This window comes from Nomascus leucogenys, chromosome 1a (assembly GCF_006542625.1).
Source record: "Nomascus leucogenys isolate Asia chromosome 1a, Asia_NLE_v1, whole genome shotgun sequence".
NCBI classification, from domain to species: Eukaryota; Metazoa; Chordata; class Mammalia; order Primates; family Hylobatidae; genus Nomascus; species Nomascus leucogenys.
This window is the reverse complement of record NC_044381.1, coordinates 87,014,880-87,035,597: the sequence shown is the minus strand read 5'-3', so window position 1 is coordinate 87,035,597 and position 20,718 is coordinate 87,014,880. Positions and strand designations below refer to the sequence as shown.

Genomic DNA, 20,718 nt, shown 5'->3' with positions numbered 1-20,718 from the left:
CCAACAAAAGGAAGGTGGAGGGACCTGCCCAGAATCCATTTCTCAACATGACCCTATTCTCATCTAATTGGAGAGTAGGAATGAAAGCAGAAGAACTTCAGCGGAAGCAAAGATTATCAACTGACTGACCTCACCACTTTACTACACACAGAGAATACAGCCCAAGAAGACAGGCATTCTATTCCCAAGGATAACTAGTTTTCTCCAGCCCAACCACTCCCTAGCTATGACTCAGGACAAGTTACTTCCTCTGTCTCAGTCTCTGACTCTTCATCTGCAAGATGGAGACAAGAACAATAGCTATCTCATAGGGTTATGGTGAAGCTCAAGTGAGATGACAAATGTAAAGTTCCACAGGACCTGATACAAAGTAGCTATTATGACAGTGCTATTCTAATTTTACTGATAATGATGATGATGATGATCTTTTCTCCTCCATCGTTCCCCAAAGCAATCAAATGCACGGGTAAGTGAAAAAAGAAATTCAAGGAAGCAATTGTTACGGGCCAAGTGAGTGTTTCAGGCAAAAAAGTGCTGTATATTATAATTCAGAGAGCTCACCTTCATATCTTCCACTTGGTCACAGAATGAGAATTAACTCATGGGGGTCTTGCAGACCTTCCAGGGCCTCAGGGACTAGGAGACCAGTTGCAAATGTTACTTCCAGCACCAGGTACTACAGGCACCCAAACCACTTCTATTTGATTTATATTTGCCTAACAGGGAAAGGGGACTAGAGGTGGTCCTAAGAAGAAGCCTAATAGATGCCTTTGCTTAAGGTGACAATCATAAACTCTTTGTGATTGAAGAATTTTCAAAATAAGCACCATCATTACTATTCCCATTATTCATACCAATAATAATGATAATAATAAATACATGTACTTACAATTTATCAGTTAGCCAGGCATCAGTTGAGTGCCATATAGACATTATCTTAGTTAACTTTTAACCATAGTCCTTTGAGGGAGAGATTGTGATTCCCATTTTATGAATGAGAATTGAGGCTCAAAGGAATCATGTGACTTGACTGGGGTCACTAAGTGTTGGAGCTACAATGTGAACCCAGGTTTCACTAATTCCAAACCCTGTGCTTTAACCACTGCACTATTCTGTCAAAGACTGACCCAAGGGAGTTCATAGTCTCCTTTCACTCCACCATCCCGTATCTCCAACTTTTATCAGTGAACAGACACATGAAAAGGCAATGACCAGCCCAAGTCACAGAGGAACTCAACTGATGGCATGTGAATTCACCTCCTGGCCTATATAATTCCTTGCATTCTAATGCCACATCGCCACCATTAGGACAGAGCTGGTGAACAGGTCAACTTGAAGGGGACCAGTGACAGGACACTCATTAATTGATGGTCATGTAAAATTCTGCCTGCTGGTTCAAAGTCATATATCTTTTGTTCATAGTCTTGCCACCTATAAGGAAAAGAAGATATGGCTAAATTCAACAACCAGGCATAAATTATGCAGAGTGGTATTTCACATAATGAAGTCTTCGGTTGAAAAGATGATCCTCCTTGATAGAGATACAGATTTCGCTTGTGAATACATTCTCCTGTTGATGAATATTTAGTCTTTATTGATAGTAAATAGACTTTACTGCCTCTGGTCTTTATTGATATTAAATAGAGTCTACAAAAAAATCCTACAAATATGATCACCCTTCAAAAATTATCACCTTTCTACAGAGGGTTCAGCCAGTGTTCAAACTTGACCACTCACAAGACCCCCTACCAAAAGATCAGACCAGAAAAGACATGACTGTAAGCAGCTATTTAGAGCCTTTGAAACACACAGAATCAACTCCCTCCAGGTTTGAAGTCCAACTTCTATATGTCCAGTCATTCTTCTTTCAAATTCTTCTGCATGGCATATGGAAAGTTAATCAAAATATTACAATATACAGTCAAAAAAAAATTGTTAAGAGGATCAACGACCTAAGAAAGATGATCCCTGAGATGATAATTGAAGAAAATTAAAGCTGGAAGGGATTAACTCATCCAATCTCTTTATTTTATAGCTGTAGAAATTGACAACCAGACAGATTAAATGACTTTTCCAAACTCACACAGTAAGTAGTCACAGAACCACGGGGCAAAGAAGGATGGACTAGGTACATATGTAATCCAAGGAAGGTTATTTACCTGAATTTCTTATATTGGTGTTGTTCAGTTTGGAGTCCTTGATCACCAAGTGTTTAATCCATAGAGTTGGAGCTGTGATTTCTAGGGGTGAGGAAAAGGAGAGAGAAAAAGTCTGGGCAAAGAGACTATGTGAGTGGAAGTGTAACCTCAGACTTCTTAATAGTCATTTTTCAAAGCCTGAGGCATTGAGGCTTCAGCTCTCTCCCACATCCACTCCTCCCAGTTCCCCTCCCTTCCTCACAACGGAAGCTCCTCTCCCCAACAGCTCATAAGAGCTGATCAGGGGCATCCTGTGCTGGGAAGCAGAGTGGTCAGAATGCAGAGGCGCTGAGCACTCCATCCAGGAATAAAAATATTATCCCAGGAGGCGAGGAACATGGGCCAAGCCAAGTCCCTCTCAGCTGCTTCCCTGGGAGAAGATTTAAAGGGGATAAATCAACAAACGAACGCCAAACAAACCACAGAGACCATTCTAGGGGAAACGGCTGAGCCAAGATTGCTCCAGATGGGAAAGAAAGGAGTGTGTCTCATGTGTGCTTCAATCCCCTTTCTAATGGCTTCTCATGCGCAGAGGCTGAATTCCTCCATCCAGAGAGTGCCAGGGTGCCTCCAGCCTCTCCAGGATTTGGTCACCCAGTGGACAGGCGGGAATCCTAAAGTGACCCTGAGCACACTGTGGAGTGACCTTCAATGAGGGTATTGGGGAGGTCTCCCAAGATGAGACAGTCTTCATCCCTCACCTGACCCCCCAGGGTCCCAGACTTGTCAATGGTCCAGGACCTTTGTGGATCACAGAGACATCTACACCTAAACTTTTAGACATGAACATACAAATCTTCCCATAAGTGAGCTGATCGCAAAGGATATTGCACATTTCAATCCTCCTCAGAGCTCAGCTTGTGCTAGGGACATCCATAGCCACAGTGTTAACCCATGGCATGGTTTCTTTTTATTCTTCTGTCCCTCTGCCCAGTCTCATGATCCAGGGCTGGATACACTTAGCTAGGAGCTACTCAAAGTTTGCTACATATTGCACTAAAATCCCAACCTTATTGTCATATTTTAGAGACTTCACTCTGCCAAACTTCCAGTTCCTCATCAGCGGAATATGGAGTACTCAGTACAGTACACTGAAGAGTACAGGCCCTGAGCACCTCCAACTTGAACCTTCTGCACCCCGCACTCCTATCCTCTCTCTATGCCTCCAGAGACTTCCAGCCTCTCTTTTGCCACCAGCCACAATTTCTCTTGACCTAGAATTTCTCCTCTCCAAAATGTCCCGCCTCAACTCTCAACGTCTCTACAACCTACACAAACCAGTCCCACTGGCCAATCTCCTTCCTGCGACTTTCCTCACCGTATCCCATCCCTACCTCATTCCCCTCTTGTCCATGCCAGCACCCTGCCTGCAACACCCAGACTCCTCCCCTCCACTTTCAAGATCCAGCTCAAGTCCTGGCTCTTCACAAAAGCTTTTCCCAGACCATGGTGATCTCTTTCCTCCATAAATGTCTATGACAATAAGAACGGAGACCACGTAATTTAACACATAGAGCACTCTAAGAGTGCAGCTGTCTTGAGAGCAAAGGCTTACATCTCCAAACCTCCTTTTCATCCCCCGAAAGGGGCTCACACAGTGCCAGGCACAGAGTGGACACTTGTAACTGCCAATTAATTTACTGAAGGGACACTGCGGCCTGACTATCTTTCTCAGCTGTGATTCCTGGATCTTGGCAGCTCCAAGGGTCTGTCCAGCCTGTGTTATTGTTGGACACCAGGAGACAGGCAGGAAGCCTGAGAGAACAGAGGGCCCTTCCAGAATTGGAGAGTGTACCAGTTCCTGGGAGGATTTGCATTTTTTAAAAAGGTTAAAACAACCCAGCTTACACTGGGAAAAATTAAAATTAAAAAAGAAAATAATAATAATAAAACTTAAACAAACATCCAACGTTAAGACTTTTCCCAAACCTGAAAATGAGTGGGAGAATGAACATCAGAAGTAATGCAAGAGCTTACCATCTCCATCGAACACCGGCTGGGTCTCCATCGTGGGCGTCGGCTTAGACCCGTCATCTGAATTGAGGGTTAAAAAGAATCGAAAGGAGACTACCATTATTGAGGTAAATACTATCTACTCTCCAGCACTGTTGAATGGTTGGGGTTTGTACAAGGCCCGGCCAAGTCCCAGTGAAGAGAACAAAGAAAAAGAAACAAAAGAAGAAAAGGGCAAGAAGGAAAAGAGAACCATAGAGAGACAAAACAACAAAACGAATCCAGGTGTGTGTTCACCATCCCAAGGCATGGACGAAAGGAGCTAAAGCTTCATGGCTTTGGGGGACCATTTCTCACAGATCTGAGGATACCAGTATGACTCTGCTGGCCCTTGTTCCCGCAGGAAAACTGGGAGGCAGTATCTCCCCCTCAGCCCTGAGTTATGGCCAGGCATGTTAGGATAAGGTTGGCAATCCTTATGGCATCAAATTATGGTGTCCCCAGCTCCTTTCCTGCCCTAAAGCTACCAGCTCAGTGGCCCTGATTAAAGAGTTCAAGGAAAACAAGAGACCTGTGTGCTGTTCCCTTCCAATCTCCTCGCTGTTTCTCCACTCTCACCTAAAACAGATAAAAAGGCAGGAAGAACCATTCTCTCTCCAGCACACGGAACTGAAGAGAATCAGGAATCATTAGAATGCTTCTAGCTGGGAAATAGCAAACACCCCAATTCCCAATAAGAGGGAGGGCAAGCAAAGTGGGAGAGGACATGGGACTTTGCAGAAATCACCCTAGACTTGCTTTGAAATTTCTAACATAGATGATTGGAGCAGGGAGCTCCCAGTAACAAAGTCCTAATGCTTATCATTCTAATAGTGTTGGCAGTCCTCTCTGCACAGCAAGAACCTCTGCAGGTCGGGAGTTAGTGCAGACTTTGTTTATTTACCTTCCAGGACTCTGAGTTCTTTCACCAGGGCCCCAAAAACCTTAGCTTAGCGCAGTATTTCTCAACCTTTTTTCCATGATCACTCGTCTAAGGAGCATTTTTAGGTAATTTTTTCCTAATCATCTCCCTAATGAAATTTTAATAATGCAAAGAAACTGTATATATATTTGTGTTTCATATGTAAAATGAGTGTTTTTCATCCCCTAAGAAATACTTTTACCTCCTTAGAGAAGGCTGGGAGAGGGTATCTTTGTGCCTCTTAAGGCTATATAGTTTAAGAGATTTCTCTCCACAGGGGGAGGGAAGGAGAGCACTGTTGTCTCAGGTGGTTTGATGATTACACCATCCATCTCTTCTCAAGACCCCTTAGAGGTCTTTTAGGATGGAACACTATATTCTCTGAGCATTAACTATTTATGCAGATTGCAAGTTCTCAGATAGTCTCTGTGACGCCAGTCAGGTCATCAATAATAACAACCCTTTACCATTTGGAGCTCTCAGTAACTTTGGCCGACTTTCCTGCATCTTACTGGGGGAGGGAGAGAGGATACAGAGTCCTGATCTCTTTTTTGCATCAACATCTCACCCTTGGGAGCTTAAGATTCAAGAGCTATGGAGACTCTAACCCTTGCTAGAGGCTGAGGCCAGCAGCTGAGCTGACAGTCGGGTGACACCTGACCCTGCTATTATTCTCATGTACTGACACCAAGACCCAACTCTTGCAGAAGCCAAAGTGATCCTGAATTATCTGACGATCATCCCAAGAAATGAGGTGTAGCAGGAAGAGAAGAGTATCTATGCTGGATATATTATTTGCCTCAAACTGGAGTCCAAAACAGGCATCTTTTGATGCCAAACTGTGTGAGTTTGATCTGGAAGTCATTGAGGGAGAATAAATACAGAACAGAGCCACACAATGTCATTTTTTTAATAGCATCACTTCCCCTGACTCTATTAACACCTCTTTCCATTGAATTAAATGAGCCACTGAATTGAATCTTTTGGCAGCTGCAACGAACATTTGGTCGTGCCTGCCGGATACAGAGTTCACAGTCTAAACAGTCCAGCACAGTGTGCTCAGCCCTTCCACACGGAGTGGCTTCATTTTAGGAGTCTTACAGGCTAACACAGGGAAAGTGAAAAATCAAACATTCCAGGAGGGATGATAGTGAGAACTCAAGTGCATATTGCTTATGTAATATTTTAATATTCAATGTAGGTATTAAAATCCTCCCATATTACAAGAGCTGTATCTCTTCTCTGGAGCAAGATAACTGAAAACATTCTGTTTATTTCTCCCATCATCCAGATGAAAATCTTGGACTGCCCATCTGGCCCAGCCATCAGCAAAGAAGGTCTACACTCAAGGAGGGCAAAAAGGTTTTCTGGGAAAGCTTTGCCCTTTTGCAGGTCAAGGACTTCCACAGATTTCCCAGATGTAGTCAGAGAAGCCCATGAGGCATAAAGCCACGTACAGGGAAGGAATCTTCCTGCAGGGTAGGGTCACTGAGGGTGAAGAGATACAGCTGCTCTGCCACGGGGAGGTCCTAAGTGGAAATCTTTATGAAGTGAGAAAAGACAAGATGCCCTGCTGCCAGGAACCACCTGTGAAATCCAGCATGCTCAAAGGCTGGGAAGCCAAGCCAAAGCGAACAGCACCCTCTAACCATCATCTCCGGGCACCTGGGCTCCTGGCTTCTGACCCAGCAAATAAGAGCACCTCATCTACCAAACACAAGTCCAAGGCCTAGGTCCAAGGTCTACATCAGTTCTGCTTCCAGGCAAGCCCTGGAGCAACACCAGGCCCCACACTGGGCCCTGGGGAGAGAACAAGGTTTCTATATGTGCTCCTGCCTCCCAGTCTCAAGGGGAGTCACACTCCAATTCCCCCTTCACATCTAATAAGTTTATTCTGGATAAGTTGAGCCCCCTCCTTTTACTTCTCTGGAGAGCAATATCCTCTTCTAAAATTGAAGGATATCTGCCTACAAAATCTTGGGACACTTTTTTGTGTAGGTGTAAAACACATTAAAGGCCTACTAAAGGGCATCTATAATTCCATGAGTGCAAACCATCATATTCAACTGCTTACTTTTAAAATTGGGTTTAAAAAATTAAAATCCTATCAAAGTTTTTAAATTGAAAATAAGTAAACCTTACAACTCAATAACAAGCAACCTTATTTAAATATGGACAACATATTTTAACAGACATTTCACCAAAGAGATACAGATGGCTAATACATACATGAAAAGATACCCAACATCATTAATCATTAGGAAGGTACAAATTAAAACCACAACAAGATACTTCTAAACAGCCACTACAATGGCTAAAATAAAAACATAGACAATATTAAGTGTTGGTAAGGATGTGGAGGAAATGGAACCCTTGTTCATTGCTGATGAGAATGCACAACTGGGCATCCACTTTGGAAAACAGTTTGACAGTCTCTTTAAAAAGCTAAACATCAACTTTTAACCCCAAAATTCCACTCCTAGAATCCATCTAGGAGAATAAAAACATACCCACACAAAGACATGTATAGAAATATTCACCGCAGCATTATTCATTAAAGCTTCAAACTGATAACAATCCAAATGTCTGTCAACCGGTGAATAAATTGTGATATATCCATATGATAGAATACTATTCAGCAATTAAAAGGAATGAATAATACATGTGACAATATAGATGAAGAATCTCAAAGACATTATGCTAAGTATAAAAATCCAGATGTAAATATCACATGTTGTATGATTCCATTTATATGAAATGTCTAGTAAGGCTAAATCTATAGACACAGAAAACAGATCTGGGGGTGCCTAGGGCTACAGGTAGGAGTAGAAAATACCTGTGAATGGGTTCAAGGTTGCTTTTTGGGGTGATGGAGATGTTCTCTGGTGACAATTGTACAACACTATGAATTTATTAAATTCATTGGGTTGTGTATTTACAATGAGTGAATTTTATGATACGTAAACTATACTTCAATAAAGCTGTTAAAACAAAAAGGGAGGTGTGCCCAAATCATCACAAATAAATCATGAGGCAGCAGCAGCTAGATTATTTGAGTGGTCCTTAATTTGGGGGAAGACTCTTCCACTGTTTTAAAGAAAAATATATCTGAATCTGTGTATGCATGTGATGATGTTTGGTGCATATTCTTCGTGATTCTTTTGGACCTCAGAGAGTATTTCTCTTTAATACTATAATAATCTTCCAGATTAAAAGGAAGAGGATAAACACTGAAAAAAAAAAAAGCCAATTCAAAGATTATCCTTTTTCTTACAGGGAGGGAGAAAAAAGGCAAATTTGGAAACATGAAAACAAACAACAAATAAGGCAAACTGAAAGAATTCTCAAGGAGGATGTCGAGAGCAATGGTAATAATAGTATTACCACACTTTGCAACACTCAGTTCCTGGCAGGTAGCTTTCCTCATCTATTCTCACCACCAGCCAGGGTGGAGGGAGAAACCAGGCAGATAAAAAGAGAATTGAGTAACGATGCAAGTAAGTGATTTGATCAAGGTCCCAGAGGCAGCAAACAGCTTTGGAAACTGCCTGGTCCCAGAGCCCTGGCATTTGGCCTCTGGAGATTCCCCAACCCCCAGTCACGCCTTGTCCTTGCAGGTGCAGCCCCAGAAAGTTGCAGCCCCCGCATGGGCTCTGCGAGCCTATACAGACAGTGGGTTTGTGTGACAGCACAATTCCTTGCCCTGTGAGAAGGCCTGGCCCACGCACTGACAGCTGGAAGTCACTTCGACCCCCGATGACACCGTTCAAAGCCTCCTCTGTTTGGCTTTTTGATTCCTGATTGACATTCGCTGGCGAGGAGAGATAAATGCCGGGCTGAGGACAATGTTGATCCGCTCGGACTATTCTCAGGGAAAGACTTTTCAGAATAACAAACAAAACAAAACAAAAACCCAAAAACATTGGTGTGCTTAAGGGACTGAATAGAGCCAAGAGGTCCAGGGATGCAGGGCCAGGCCTTTCAAGGGGCTGGCAAGTCCATTGAGGAGTTAATTGTCTGGGTGTACAATGAGTTTATTCTGGCCACATACAAAGAGCTTTCTCTTCCAGGTCCTTCAAAAGCAAATGTCTCAAAGGGGCCAGAGGAGGAATCTGTATTAATGGCATCTCTTGGGGTCTCTGAGACTGAGAAGCCTTGGAGAATGAGGAAAAAAGAAACCATTTCCCCCATCCTGAGATGTGGAAGGTCTCTCAACAATCCCAAGTCCCCTTCAATTCTTGGGCTCTCCCCAAACCATGTCCATCACTGGTGACCCTCCCTCATATTCTTTCAGGCTGCCATTGTCCATCTTTGAAAAAGACATGGGGATAAACTTCAGCCTGGTAGAAGTGCTGGAAGGTTCTTGCTTTGAAGGGACCACATTTATGTCAGAGCCACCATCCCCCTCCACATGTGATTCTGAGGCTCAATGTGGAAGTGGAGACAACTCATTCTGGGCATTGTAAGGAGACAACAGTGTCTGTTTGCAAAAGTCCCTTAAAAGCCTGCCCTGAATCAGACCCGGAGGAGGATGGAATGCTAGGCCACCTCAACATTTCCTGAGATGCATGCGCCATGAGCAGCGAGGCTCAGAAATGGATGGTGAACTGTCCTGATTCTGATCTGTAGGACCAGAAGTGGTCGGGCATGTCAGGTTCTTTCCAAAGCAGGAGGTCAGTGTTTTATATTCCGTATACCTACCTGCATGTTCCCTCCCAAAAGAAGTGAAAACAAGCTGAAAGCTGCCTTTTTGCAGGCAGTTCTCACATCCTCGAGCTGAAGAAGAGCAAAAACAGAAGGCTGGGGAAAAGGCAAACTGGGGCAGAAGAGGAAGAGGAAGCACTGGCAGCAGAGGAGTCTGGTCCGGGCTGGGTTCACACAGAAGACTCGGCTAATGTTTTTTTAACTTTTTATTTTGAAATGATTATAGATTCACAGGAAGTTGCAAAGATAATACAGAGAGGTCCTGTGTACCCGTCACCCAGTTTCCCCCAATGGTAACGGCTTTACAGTTAACATAATGATATGGGTAAGCCCTTTAATCATCTAGGTGGCATAATTAGTACAAAATCAAAATCAGGACACTGATATTCATATAATCCATGGACCTTATTCAGATTCTGCCAGTTTTAAATGCACTCATTTGTGTGTATCATTCTCTGCAATTTTATCCATGTGTAGACTCAGGTAACCACCACCACCATCAGCCTAAAACTATTCCATTAGCGCAAAGATCTCCCTTGTGCCACTTTTACTGTCACACTTTCCCTCCTCCACCCCATTCCTCACACCTGGCAACCACTAATCTGTTCTCCATCTCTATAATGCTGTCATTTCTACACTGTTATATAAATGGAATCATGCAATATACAACCTTTTGAAATGGGCTTTTTTTCATGTTGCATAATGCCCTTGAGATCCATTCAAGTTGTGGTTGCATATATCAACAATTCATTCCTTTTTATTGCTGAGTATTTTTCCATGGTATAGATGGATAGGGGATCCCCCCTTACTCACAGCAGATACCTTCCAAGACCCCCAGTGGATGCCTTCAACCACGGACAGTACCGAACCCTATACACCCTGTTTTTTTCCCATACATACCTATGATAAAGGTTTATTTATAAATTAGGCACAGTATAGATGAACAATAATAACTAATAATAAAATAGAACAACTATAACAACGTACTTTTATAAAGGTTATATGAATATTGTCTATCTTTCAGAATATCTGATTTTACTGTATTCATCCTTCTTCCTTTTGCAATCTATCCACTTGATAACAGAGCTGGCCCCAAGTCACAGGGAGGGTACACAGCATGGGTATGCTAGACAAAGTCATGATTCACATCCCAGATGGGAGGGAGCAGGACAGTGCGAGATTGCATCACTCTACTCAGAATGGCTCACAACTTAAAACTTACAAATTGTTTATTTCTGAAATTTTCCATTGAATATTTTCAGACTATGGTTGACCGTGGGTAGGGCAGTACTACTGTGCCACAGTTTGTTTCACCCAGTGAAGGACATTTGGGATTTTTTTTCTACTTTCGGCTATTACAGATAAAGCTGCTTCTTGTTCGTGTACAGGTTTTGTGTGTAGCCATAAATTTTCATTTCTCTGGAAATGCTCAGGAGTGCAACTGCTGGATTATATGGTAAATGTACGTTTAGTTGTTTTTCAGAAACTTCCAAAGCATTTTTCCAGTGTGTCTGTACCATGTTACATTCTTGCCAGCGATGTATGAGAGGTCCAGTTTCTAGGCAGCCTCACTATCACTTGGTGTTGACACTACTTTTTCTTTTAGCTCTCCTAATAGATATGTAGTGACATCTTGCTGTGGACTTATTTTGCATTTCCTGCGGCTAATGATGCTGAGCCTCTTCTTGTGTGCATATTTGCCCTGTTTGTCTGCCTTGGTGAAATGTCTATTTGTGCATTTCGCCAACTTTTTTGTTTTGTTTTCTTTTTGTTTTTTTTGAGACAGGGTCTCACTCCATCACCAAGGCTGGAGTGATGATCTCGCTTGCTGCAACCTCCATCTCCTGGGTTCAAGTGATTCTTCTGCCTCAGCCTTCTGAGTAGCTGGGATTACAGGTGCATACCACCATGCCTGGCTAATTTTTTGTTTTTGTTTGTTTGAGATGGAATCTCGCTCTGTCGTCCAGGCTGGAGTGCAGTGGCACGATCTTGGCTCACTGCAACCTCCACCTCCTGGGTTCAAGTGATTCTCTTGCCTCGGCCTCCTGAGTAGCTGGGATTACAGGCGTGTGCCACCATGCCTGGCTAATTTTTGTGTTTGTTTTTTTAGTAGAGATGGGGTTTCACCATGTTGGGTAGGCTGGTCTTGAACTCCTGGCCTCAAGTGGTTCATCCACCTTAGCCTCCCGAAGTGCTGGGATTACAGGTGTGAGCCATCATGCCAGGCCACCATTTTGTAACTAAACTGTTTTTTAACTGCTGAGCTTTAAGAGTTGTTTATATATTCTAGATATGAGTCCTATGTTGGATAGACGGTTTGCAAATATTTTTTCCTAGGCTGTAGTTTTTTTTTTTCTCTAACAGCACTTTTTGCAGAGCAAATTTTAAAGTTCAATTTATATATATTATCTTCCAGATCATGTTTTTGGTGGTGAAGATTTTCTCTTGTTTTCTTCTAAAAGTTTTAATAGCTTCACATTTTACATTTAAGTCTATGATCCATTTTGAATTAATTTTCATAGCAGGTCTGAGGTTTAGGTTGAGGCTTTGGGGTTGATTTGTTAATTTTATTTGTTTGGTCTGTGGATGTCCAATTGCTAGAGCACCATTTGTTTGTGGATCTGTTTCTGGGTCCTCTATTCTGTTCCATTGATTTATGCATCTGTTACTCCACAAATACCATACTATCTCTAGAACTCTAGCTTTATTCATCTTAAAATCAGGTAAAATGCTTCCTCCCACTTTAGTTTTCTTTTTAAAAATTGTTTCAGCTATTCTAGTTCCATTGCCTTTCCGAAGAAACTTGAGAATAAGCAGCCCTTGAATCTCACGTCTTTCTTTCTGCAAGCACAGGATCACTGCAATGGAACCTGAGAGCGACACTTCCTCGGCTTTTACCACACAAGTTCTGTGGCCCTCCGAGCTGGAGACCAGGGGTCAGAAGCAGGCCCAAGGCTTGTCCACCTGTGTGCCCATATCCCTACCTCTCTGCAAGCTGCTGTGCCACACTGGAACTTAGGCCAGGAGCAGGGAGCAAATGAACAGATTCTCATTGGCCTGACAAGCTCTGAGCCCTCTCACCTGGACTTCAGTGGCCCCACAAAGGCACTAGTCAGAGGGCTCAGGAACCTTGGCAGAGGGCTTTGCTCAGCTCAGGCCACGCCCTCCAAGGGGCTTTCCCTAGAGGCTCTGGCTACAGGAGCTACCACACAGGGTTGTTTGGAGGGGCCACCTGCCTTCCCTCCCCTGCAGAGGTGGCAGCTTCCTAGAGCTTACAGAAGCCTGTTGCTCCCCTGGAGGTTTTCCTCCACCTGAAGATGAATAACCTCCATCATAAAAGGCTAAGAACCATTAGAATGTGAGCTCCAGGAGGTGAGGCTGGACTCGTACTGTCATACTCATCCCTGGGTCCTCAGTGACGATAACAAGCCTGACGTTTAGTAAGTTCTCCATAAATATTTGCTAAGTAAAAGCACCAAGCGTAAAATATCAATGGTTACTAATACCACCAGGGATTCAAATGAATCTATGTCTAAGAGGCTTTTTCCAGATCCCTAAGTCTTATTTTCTCTCCAATCCTTGGAGATGAGGATATGGCAGGAAATCAAACTCTCAGTCTAGTGCTGTTCATGCATAAACTTCTCTTCAGAGACCCTGGAATATGGGCCAAAATGGAGGGGGTTGAGTAGCTGGAGCCAAGCTGGCGGAGCAGTTAGCTGTGGGAAGGAGGGAGACGTGGTACATGTGTGAGCATGCAAGCACACCCCTTCTAAAACTGACCTCTGCGAAGCTAGTATATGAACATTCCAGGCTTGGTGGAGGCGGCTTGGAGAACCAGAAGGCAAAAGAGCTGCCTCTCTCAGGCTTGGAGCTGCTCAGACACAGAATCAGAGCGAATCCTTCTCCAGGAAAAGCCATGTGAGCAGAAGCCAACAGCATGGAGGTCGTCAGCTGCCCATCTCCATCCAAACCCAGCCCAGCCCATCTGATGGCAATGCTAAGAGATCAGCTACAGATTCAGCCTCCCACACCCCTGTGGTTGCTAGGGGAAGAGAAAAAAGAGGTAGTAGGAAAGAGATTTAAGTCATGTGAGCAGGAGTGACGTTTCACATGTGGAATGTCCCTCGACAGCCAGCCCAACACGGCTCTGCCAGGCTCAGGGCAATGAAGCACCCCTCCTTCAGGTGTGTTAACACCTCATGAGGGCTGAGGCTGAGGGCCACCCAGTCCCCTTCATCTGGGATATTTGCTAGCCATTGCCCCTGTCCTAAGCCTGCCCGTCAGAGCTGCTCCATCCATTGCTTGAGTGACAAGGTCTCCAAGTTGGCAACAACCTGTAGACCCAGCTCTAAAAATAGATACAGACAGGGACCTTGGAGAAATAAATATGACTCACTCTTTACTTGGAGCACATACTATGGAACAGCCAGTGGGAGATTTTCTTTTTAAGCTCTGCAAATTAAAGGTGGGTTGGATTTTTGAAGTTCTGCCCCTCTCCAAGACTAGCTTGACAAGTACAGAAGCCCATGCAGAAAAGTTTAGCAGAGTTTATTAGTGTTTTTATTTTTCTCTTACTTTCCTTAAACAACTAACTCCCAGACTTCTTATGGGAAAAATGCAAACTGCAGAAAATTCCTGGTGACTCTAAACTTTCACTTGCCATTTATCACAGCATCACCCCACGGCCTGCGATGTTCTGGGCACTCAGAAGTCAAAAGCTCGCAGAGAGCTGCCAGAAATCATTTCACAAGTGCTTTTCCATATCCTTTCATTTAATCACTCTTCACCACTGCCCCCCTTCACCCCACCAGAGGCTAAGAACTTCCTTCCCTCCTTGCACTTCACAAGCAATGAAGAGCAGGGCCAGCCCCTGAACCTGTGTTCAGTTATCCTGGAAGCTCCTCAAATCACCTATGGTAATTAGCATTGAGACCCCAAAAAGAGTCACATCAGAAAAATCCACAGGCCTTGGTACAGCCAGGTAAAACTGCTGCAGGATAAGTTCTTGAAACTTCTCTGAAACCATTCTGCTTCCCATCTACTTTCCTTTGGATGACTCCAGAGAAAACCAAAACTTTACCTGTATCTCTACTTCTTCAGCCTTCAACTGTTTTAGCAGCGCATTTTCAGAGCTTAAGGGGCTGTTTGGGGCTCTCTTCCTCTCTTCTGATATTCCTCTGTAGCATCCATAAAACACGTGTGAATGCACATGTGCACCGTCCCCCTCACACACACACACACACACAACACACACACACACACACACACACACACACACACACACACACACACGCGTCTCTCTTTAAGGGCCAGGACCAAAGGAGAAGAAGGGGAGGGGACAGCCAGGATGGGATTGCCCCAGATCAATGGATATTTGAAACTCAAACACATGGTCCAGGACCTACACTGCACGTGTTAATTACCACACATGTGCCCATAAAGGAGTTCGTTAAACACAAGGGGCCCAAAGAACAGAGTGAGGAAAGGACATTCCAAGGGATTAAGTAAATAGTCTGAAGTTCTGACCCTCCTCCCCTCCTGGAGCACGTGCATCTAGGTAAGATAACAGTGCCTCCCCCTCCTTCCCCCACTTCTTCCCTGGGGCCCCACACCTGTGGATCCAGGAGCCACAGCCACTCAGGCCTCCTGTCTCGGACCAAACGGCTGTGACCTGTTACCACCCAGCCTCTCTCCCACCTCCCCTTCCTCGTGCTATCTCTCTGGGCCTCCTCCCCCAGCCTCCTTCATGCTCTGCCTTTCTCCTCCTCTCCTTCAGAGAACTAATTTCTGGCTGGCAACCAGACTCTCCGTGGTCACACAATACATCTTTTCATTCCTTCCAGCCTGGGAGGGACAGCCGATCCCTCCCAGTCCGGTCAGTGGAAGATATTCAAAAAGGCAAGAGGCTAGGGAAAGAGAAGGCTGGGTCCCATCCTTGCCCTGCCGTCCCCCACCACTCACACCTCCAGACCTCTGGCCCCACCTCTTTTCTGGCCATACCCCTCACCCTGCACAAGGGTGCAGACCCAGCACCTCTTTGCAGCAGGCCTCAGGGAAATAGATGCCTCCTAGGAGAAGCCATGTGCAGGAGCAAGCTCAGACAAGGGGCCTTTGTGTCTTCCCACCTGCTGCCTTCCAGAGCACATTCCATTCTTAAGTGGCAGCTGAAAGAGGAACCTTGGCTGGCTGACACAGGATATTACTAATGCCCTCTCGCACCCTGTCCCCATTCAAACCCCAGCTTCCTGGACAGGTGTGGCTTCAGGTGTGGCGTCCTACAGGTGGCCCGAACCTGCTCTTCACTGCGCTGCCCACAGCAGACAAAGAGAAGAGTATCCAACACCTAATTGGATCCTTCAAAGCACAGGGAAAGAGAGGCCACTAAATAGAATTTAAGACTCCAGGGGAGAATGAGTCCCAGCATTCCCCACCAGAGCCTTGTCCTGACCTTTGCACCAAAGAGGAAGCCTCTGCAGAGCCATCTTGGAGGAAGGGACCCATCCAGGGCAAGGGAGTAAAGAGCTGGGAACTGAGAGCAGCTTATCCCTCTGAGATGAAGGCTTCAGATTCTATCCCCCATTTCCTGCATCGCCCCTGGAGGAATCGGGCTCCTCTACCCTCTTTTGGCTCTGGAAGCTGACCCTAGAGCTAAAAAGGAACAACTGATATTCACTGCTTGGCTGTAAAAGGGAACAAAGGGTGCTCACTGTTGACTGTAAACTGACATCCCAAGCCCTCCTCACTCCCCCACTTCTAGCTGGACCAATGAGAGCCTGGGATGACCATGGGTCTGTCTCTCATTGTTGTCCACAGGGTACAAAGCCACATCCCCCTGGAAAGCACTTCTTGTCCAGTTTAAGAACCAGAATCCCATGGCTGGCAGTTGTTTAGTGTGTGTGCACTTTATTCAGCATCATACAATCAGCTCCCTTTGGAGGAGGGGAATCTGGGTGGTCAGTTTTGCACGATTGCCAATTTTTCTTTCCTACTACCAGGACCTCATGCCCAGGAATAAAGGTGATGTTCTTGAAGATTTCCATTGCAACAAGCAAAACTAAAAGCAGTGCATGCCTGTAGTCCCAGATACCTGGGAGGCTGAGGTGGGAGGACTGCTTGAGCCCAGGAGTTTGAGGCAAGCCTAGGCAACACAGTCAGATCTTGTCTCTAAAAGATAAAAATTAAAAATGCTCTGCTAAAAAAAAACAACACACACACACATGCAATAGAAAACCTGAAGGCATCTTCCTTTTCCAATCCCAGTAAACACACACTACTCACAGCATTGGTGATTTCAGGTCTTTGTAGATTCTCTCCCCACTTTCCCATCTAGGAGGGAACCACCCACACTTATGGTAGTCTCCTCATGCCCTGGGAAGGACCTGAAGAAGCACTTACTCCCCTTTCCAACCACTTTCTCATTTTTGCCCAGGGTAAGAGCAGTAGCCCATCTGGCCCACTGGTCCCTGTTTTCTGGTGGGTGGTGGTATCACCTGTTCCACTTCCACATCTTCTTGGAGCACCTGCATTTGGGGGCAGCAGGTTCTCCAGATCCTTATCTCCTGCATTCAGAGTGGATGACTTCGCCTCTTCTTCCCATCCATGGCATAAGCACTGGAGGCAGGGCCCAGGGCTTTACCTTGGTCTCCCTGCAACTATGTGTGCAGGAGAAGCCTGTGAACTTCACAATGACCCTCAGCAAGCTCAAGGCTCCACGTGGGCCCTGATGAGCATGTAGTTTCCAAGGCCTAGATGCAGGTGGGAAGCCTCAAACTCAGCCTGAGATGGGAGTTCTGGAGAGGCTGCACATGAGATGAAATGCACACTTGCTTTCCATTCAACTACCAGCTCTGCACATATGCTGTCCTGGAGGTCAGTGGCAGTGAATCTTAAGCCTCCAACTGTCTTCCATGTTAAAAACTATGGTCAGCATATTCCAGGGACCTACGGCTCATGTTGGCTGGTCCAATAAACAGCCCTCAGACAGATGCCAGCTACGCCACTTGTGGGGCCCAGTGTAAAGTAAAAATGCAGGACCTTTCATTCAAAAAGCAGGGAGAAGTGCCATTAAAGGCACTAAAATACAAAACTTTGTCCCTTATTCCACAGTCTCTCTCTCTTACCTTGTCATGGTGTTATTTTAATTTGCTACTTAGTATTGTCCCAGATAAAGAAAAATTAAAATTTTAAGCATGCTGTGGAAGCCATATAGTACACCTCACAAAAGCTGTGCTAATGAGGTGACAAAGCTCAGCAGACACTCATATGACATGTCTCTCCTCCACTCACTTGCATCTTCACTGTCCCATTGGACTCAAAGACAGAATTATTCAGAATTTCAGGATAACAACTGCACAGGTCACACGCCCACAAAGCCAGCCTCGCCTCAGTGAAGAGAATCTGGATGTGCTGGGACAATTATGAAGGAAAATCAGCGAGGGGGGAAAAATGCCCAAATGTGCTTACACAACAAGAGAGCCAAGGGCAGACTTGGGCACCCTACCTTCCTCATCCTCTCTGGTTTAATGCTGGCTACACTGGTAGTTGATTGACCGAGCTCCCCAGGGAACCAATATTCCCAGGGCTCACGTTCTAAAGGTGCTTCTCAGCTCTGGGCTCTATACTCACTCACCTCCCTCAGGAATTCTGGGAGCTTGGTGTCCATCACTGTATAAGCCTTACCTCGGGTGCTTCAGAGAGGAAACACAGAATAAGAATGGAGAAGATGTTCTGTGGGACACCTTAGGCTTTCACCCCAGGCTCCTTCTATCTCATCTAAGAAATCCTGCTTGGACCATCTTTGGAAGCAAACATTTAGATAAAGCATAAAACTCCACTCACCTTTCCTTCCTGAGTTACCCTGGCTCAAGGGCTTGTCGGTGACTGAACCTTGGGTGAGAAGGGAAACAAAAACATAGCCACTCAGAATGCATTGCGGTTGGTTTCTTTCAAAGAGTTGGCAAAACCTGATGTTATGAGCATATGGTCATGTATATATGTATTGTATACACATCTAAGGATATTATATACAATGTTAGTACATATACACATGTTGAGTGGGGTTTGTTTAACATCAATGTCACTGATAACCCAGCACTGTTAAGATGAACTATGATTTTCTAGGTCCCCTGGTAACAGTCTTGACCACATTTTTACAAAATTCCACACTCATATAACTCCCTTGTTGAACATTCCAATATCTGCCCCTCACCTTTACACACCCATCTCCCCAGCTTCTCACCAGTTCCATGTTCGGAGCCATATTCAGTCAGCAAGGCCAACTGAAAAGGAACTCCTTTTTACTGCAAAGGCAATGATTGACATCCCTTGCTGGTTAGGACAGGAAATCAGCGATTTTCCATGTGCATTAAGTAGAAAATTGTTGGCTCAATTGTACTGAATGGGCCAAAATAGTCTAAGGCATGGAAACAATTTTCTAGACACAGCCTGTTCCTCCAGGAGTGGGTAGCAGGTATGTCTGCCCAAGCATTTGCCCTGCATATACTAGGGTGCTCTGTGCATCCCCTCCTCCAGCCCTGACCCTGTGGCACCTGTCTTCTGCTGAGGTCCAGCCTCACACAGGCAGGGTACAACCAGCACATGCACAGAAGGGCATCTGTGGAGTCCCGCCAAAAGAAAAGAATCTCTATTTCCCTAATCCATGTCATACTCCTTCTCCATATACCAGTTTTGTGAGAACTCAAACATATTATCCTGCATGGCTTGTTTCTAGTCGTTTGTTTGCTTTAAATGAAACTTTCCAGGTCATTTGAAAGGAGGGCTAATTCCTGTACCTCCCTACCCCAACCCCAATTAAGGTTTCTAGTTTCCATGTAAACCACAAATAAAGTAAACTTCCCTTTTCAACCTGTAAATTTGGGTTTCCTGATGTAGATTCTTATAGCCCTTTCCACTTTCTTTTTCCTTCATGTAACAGAGCAAGTAGAAAAAGCTATGATAGCAAGACTGTCAGCCTTTGGAATTTCCCATAGGTTTTAGCATAATGTTTTATACTTTGCACTTAAAATGAAAAATAAGTAAATCAATAGAACCCTATGCACCCAGATATGCAGAAATATGAATCAGCTGATGGGTGGGACAGGCGTTTTTGAGAGAGCTGAGCCACACAGTGAATTAAGGGAGAGACTCAGAGTCCTTTACCATCTGAATGGAGGTGGACGCTGTGAGGCTTGTAGAAATCCCTAATCCACAATCCCATGAAATGGAGCTAAAAGCACAATTTCTCTATGTTTATTAAGTTGGGAATAGAAAGGACTTAATTTTTGCTATGGACTAACCCAATGGATCACTATGAAGCAATAGCTTGCTAACTTGTCTAATCATCAGAATCACCTGAGAGACTTCATAAAAACAAGGACCTCAGGTCTCCCTCCAGGCCTCCTGGATCAGAATATACAAGAGGAAGCCTCCATATCTGGGTTCTCTTTAATTTCGCAGACACTGCTGGTGATCAGTCAGATTTAAGGGCCACTGTTATGAAAATTTTCCATTTCTCTACATTACATTCTTCAGGGGTGGTGAGTATATGACACAGAAGCCACCATTCTCCTCTCCTGCTCCCATGACAGACATCACTAATTGATAACTACAGCCTTTGATGCTGAGCTCCCAGGTGGTCTCAAAATCCATCTCAATAAAGCACTTCAAGAGTCATTACCAATCAGAATCGACACACAAGCTAGTAACTTATACGCCACCACAGCTCTATGAGGTTACAGCCAGTGCTTAGAAGGAGAGCATTGAACCAAAAATCCAAACTCAAAATCCGTAAATACACACACGGCATACACTGTCATGCCTTATCATTTGCTGACTTCCGCGCAAGCATGTTAGAGTAGAATCCTCCCTGACCTAGAAAAAGGTTCATCACCACCACCAGCCTTC

At 44.7% G+C, this 20,718-nt stretch overlaps 1 protein-coding gene across 8 annotated transcripts in view; it reads right to left on the bottom strand.

The window, feature by feature from the left end:
- Positions 1–20,718, bottom strand: part of SMOC1 (SPARC related modular calcium binding 1) — a 156,729-nt gene that overhangs the window by 41,958 nt on the left and 94,053 nt on the right. For 5 of the 8 annotated variants that reach the window (XM_030812646.1, XM_030812648.1, XM_030812658.1 and 2 more), the window contains exons 5-7: positions 18,655–18,702; positions 4,176–4,265; positions 2,160–2,240 (exon numbers count right to left, since the gene is read on the bottom strand). In XM_030812646.1, coding sequence (XP_030668506.1) covers positions 2,160–2,240; positions 4,176–4,265; positions 18,655–18,702 — 219 coding nt within the window. The remainder of the gene's footprint in view (positions 1–2,159; positions 2,241–4,175; positions 4,266–18,654; positions 18,703–20,718) is intronic. The other 3 variants (XM_030812653.1, XM_030812664.1, XM_030812669.1) reach the window with 1 other exon arrangement.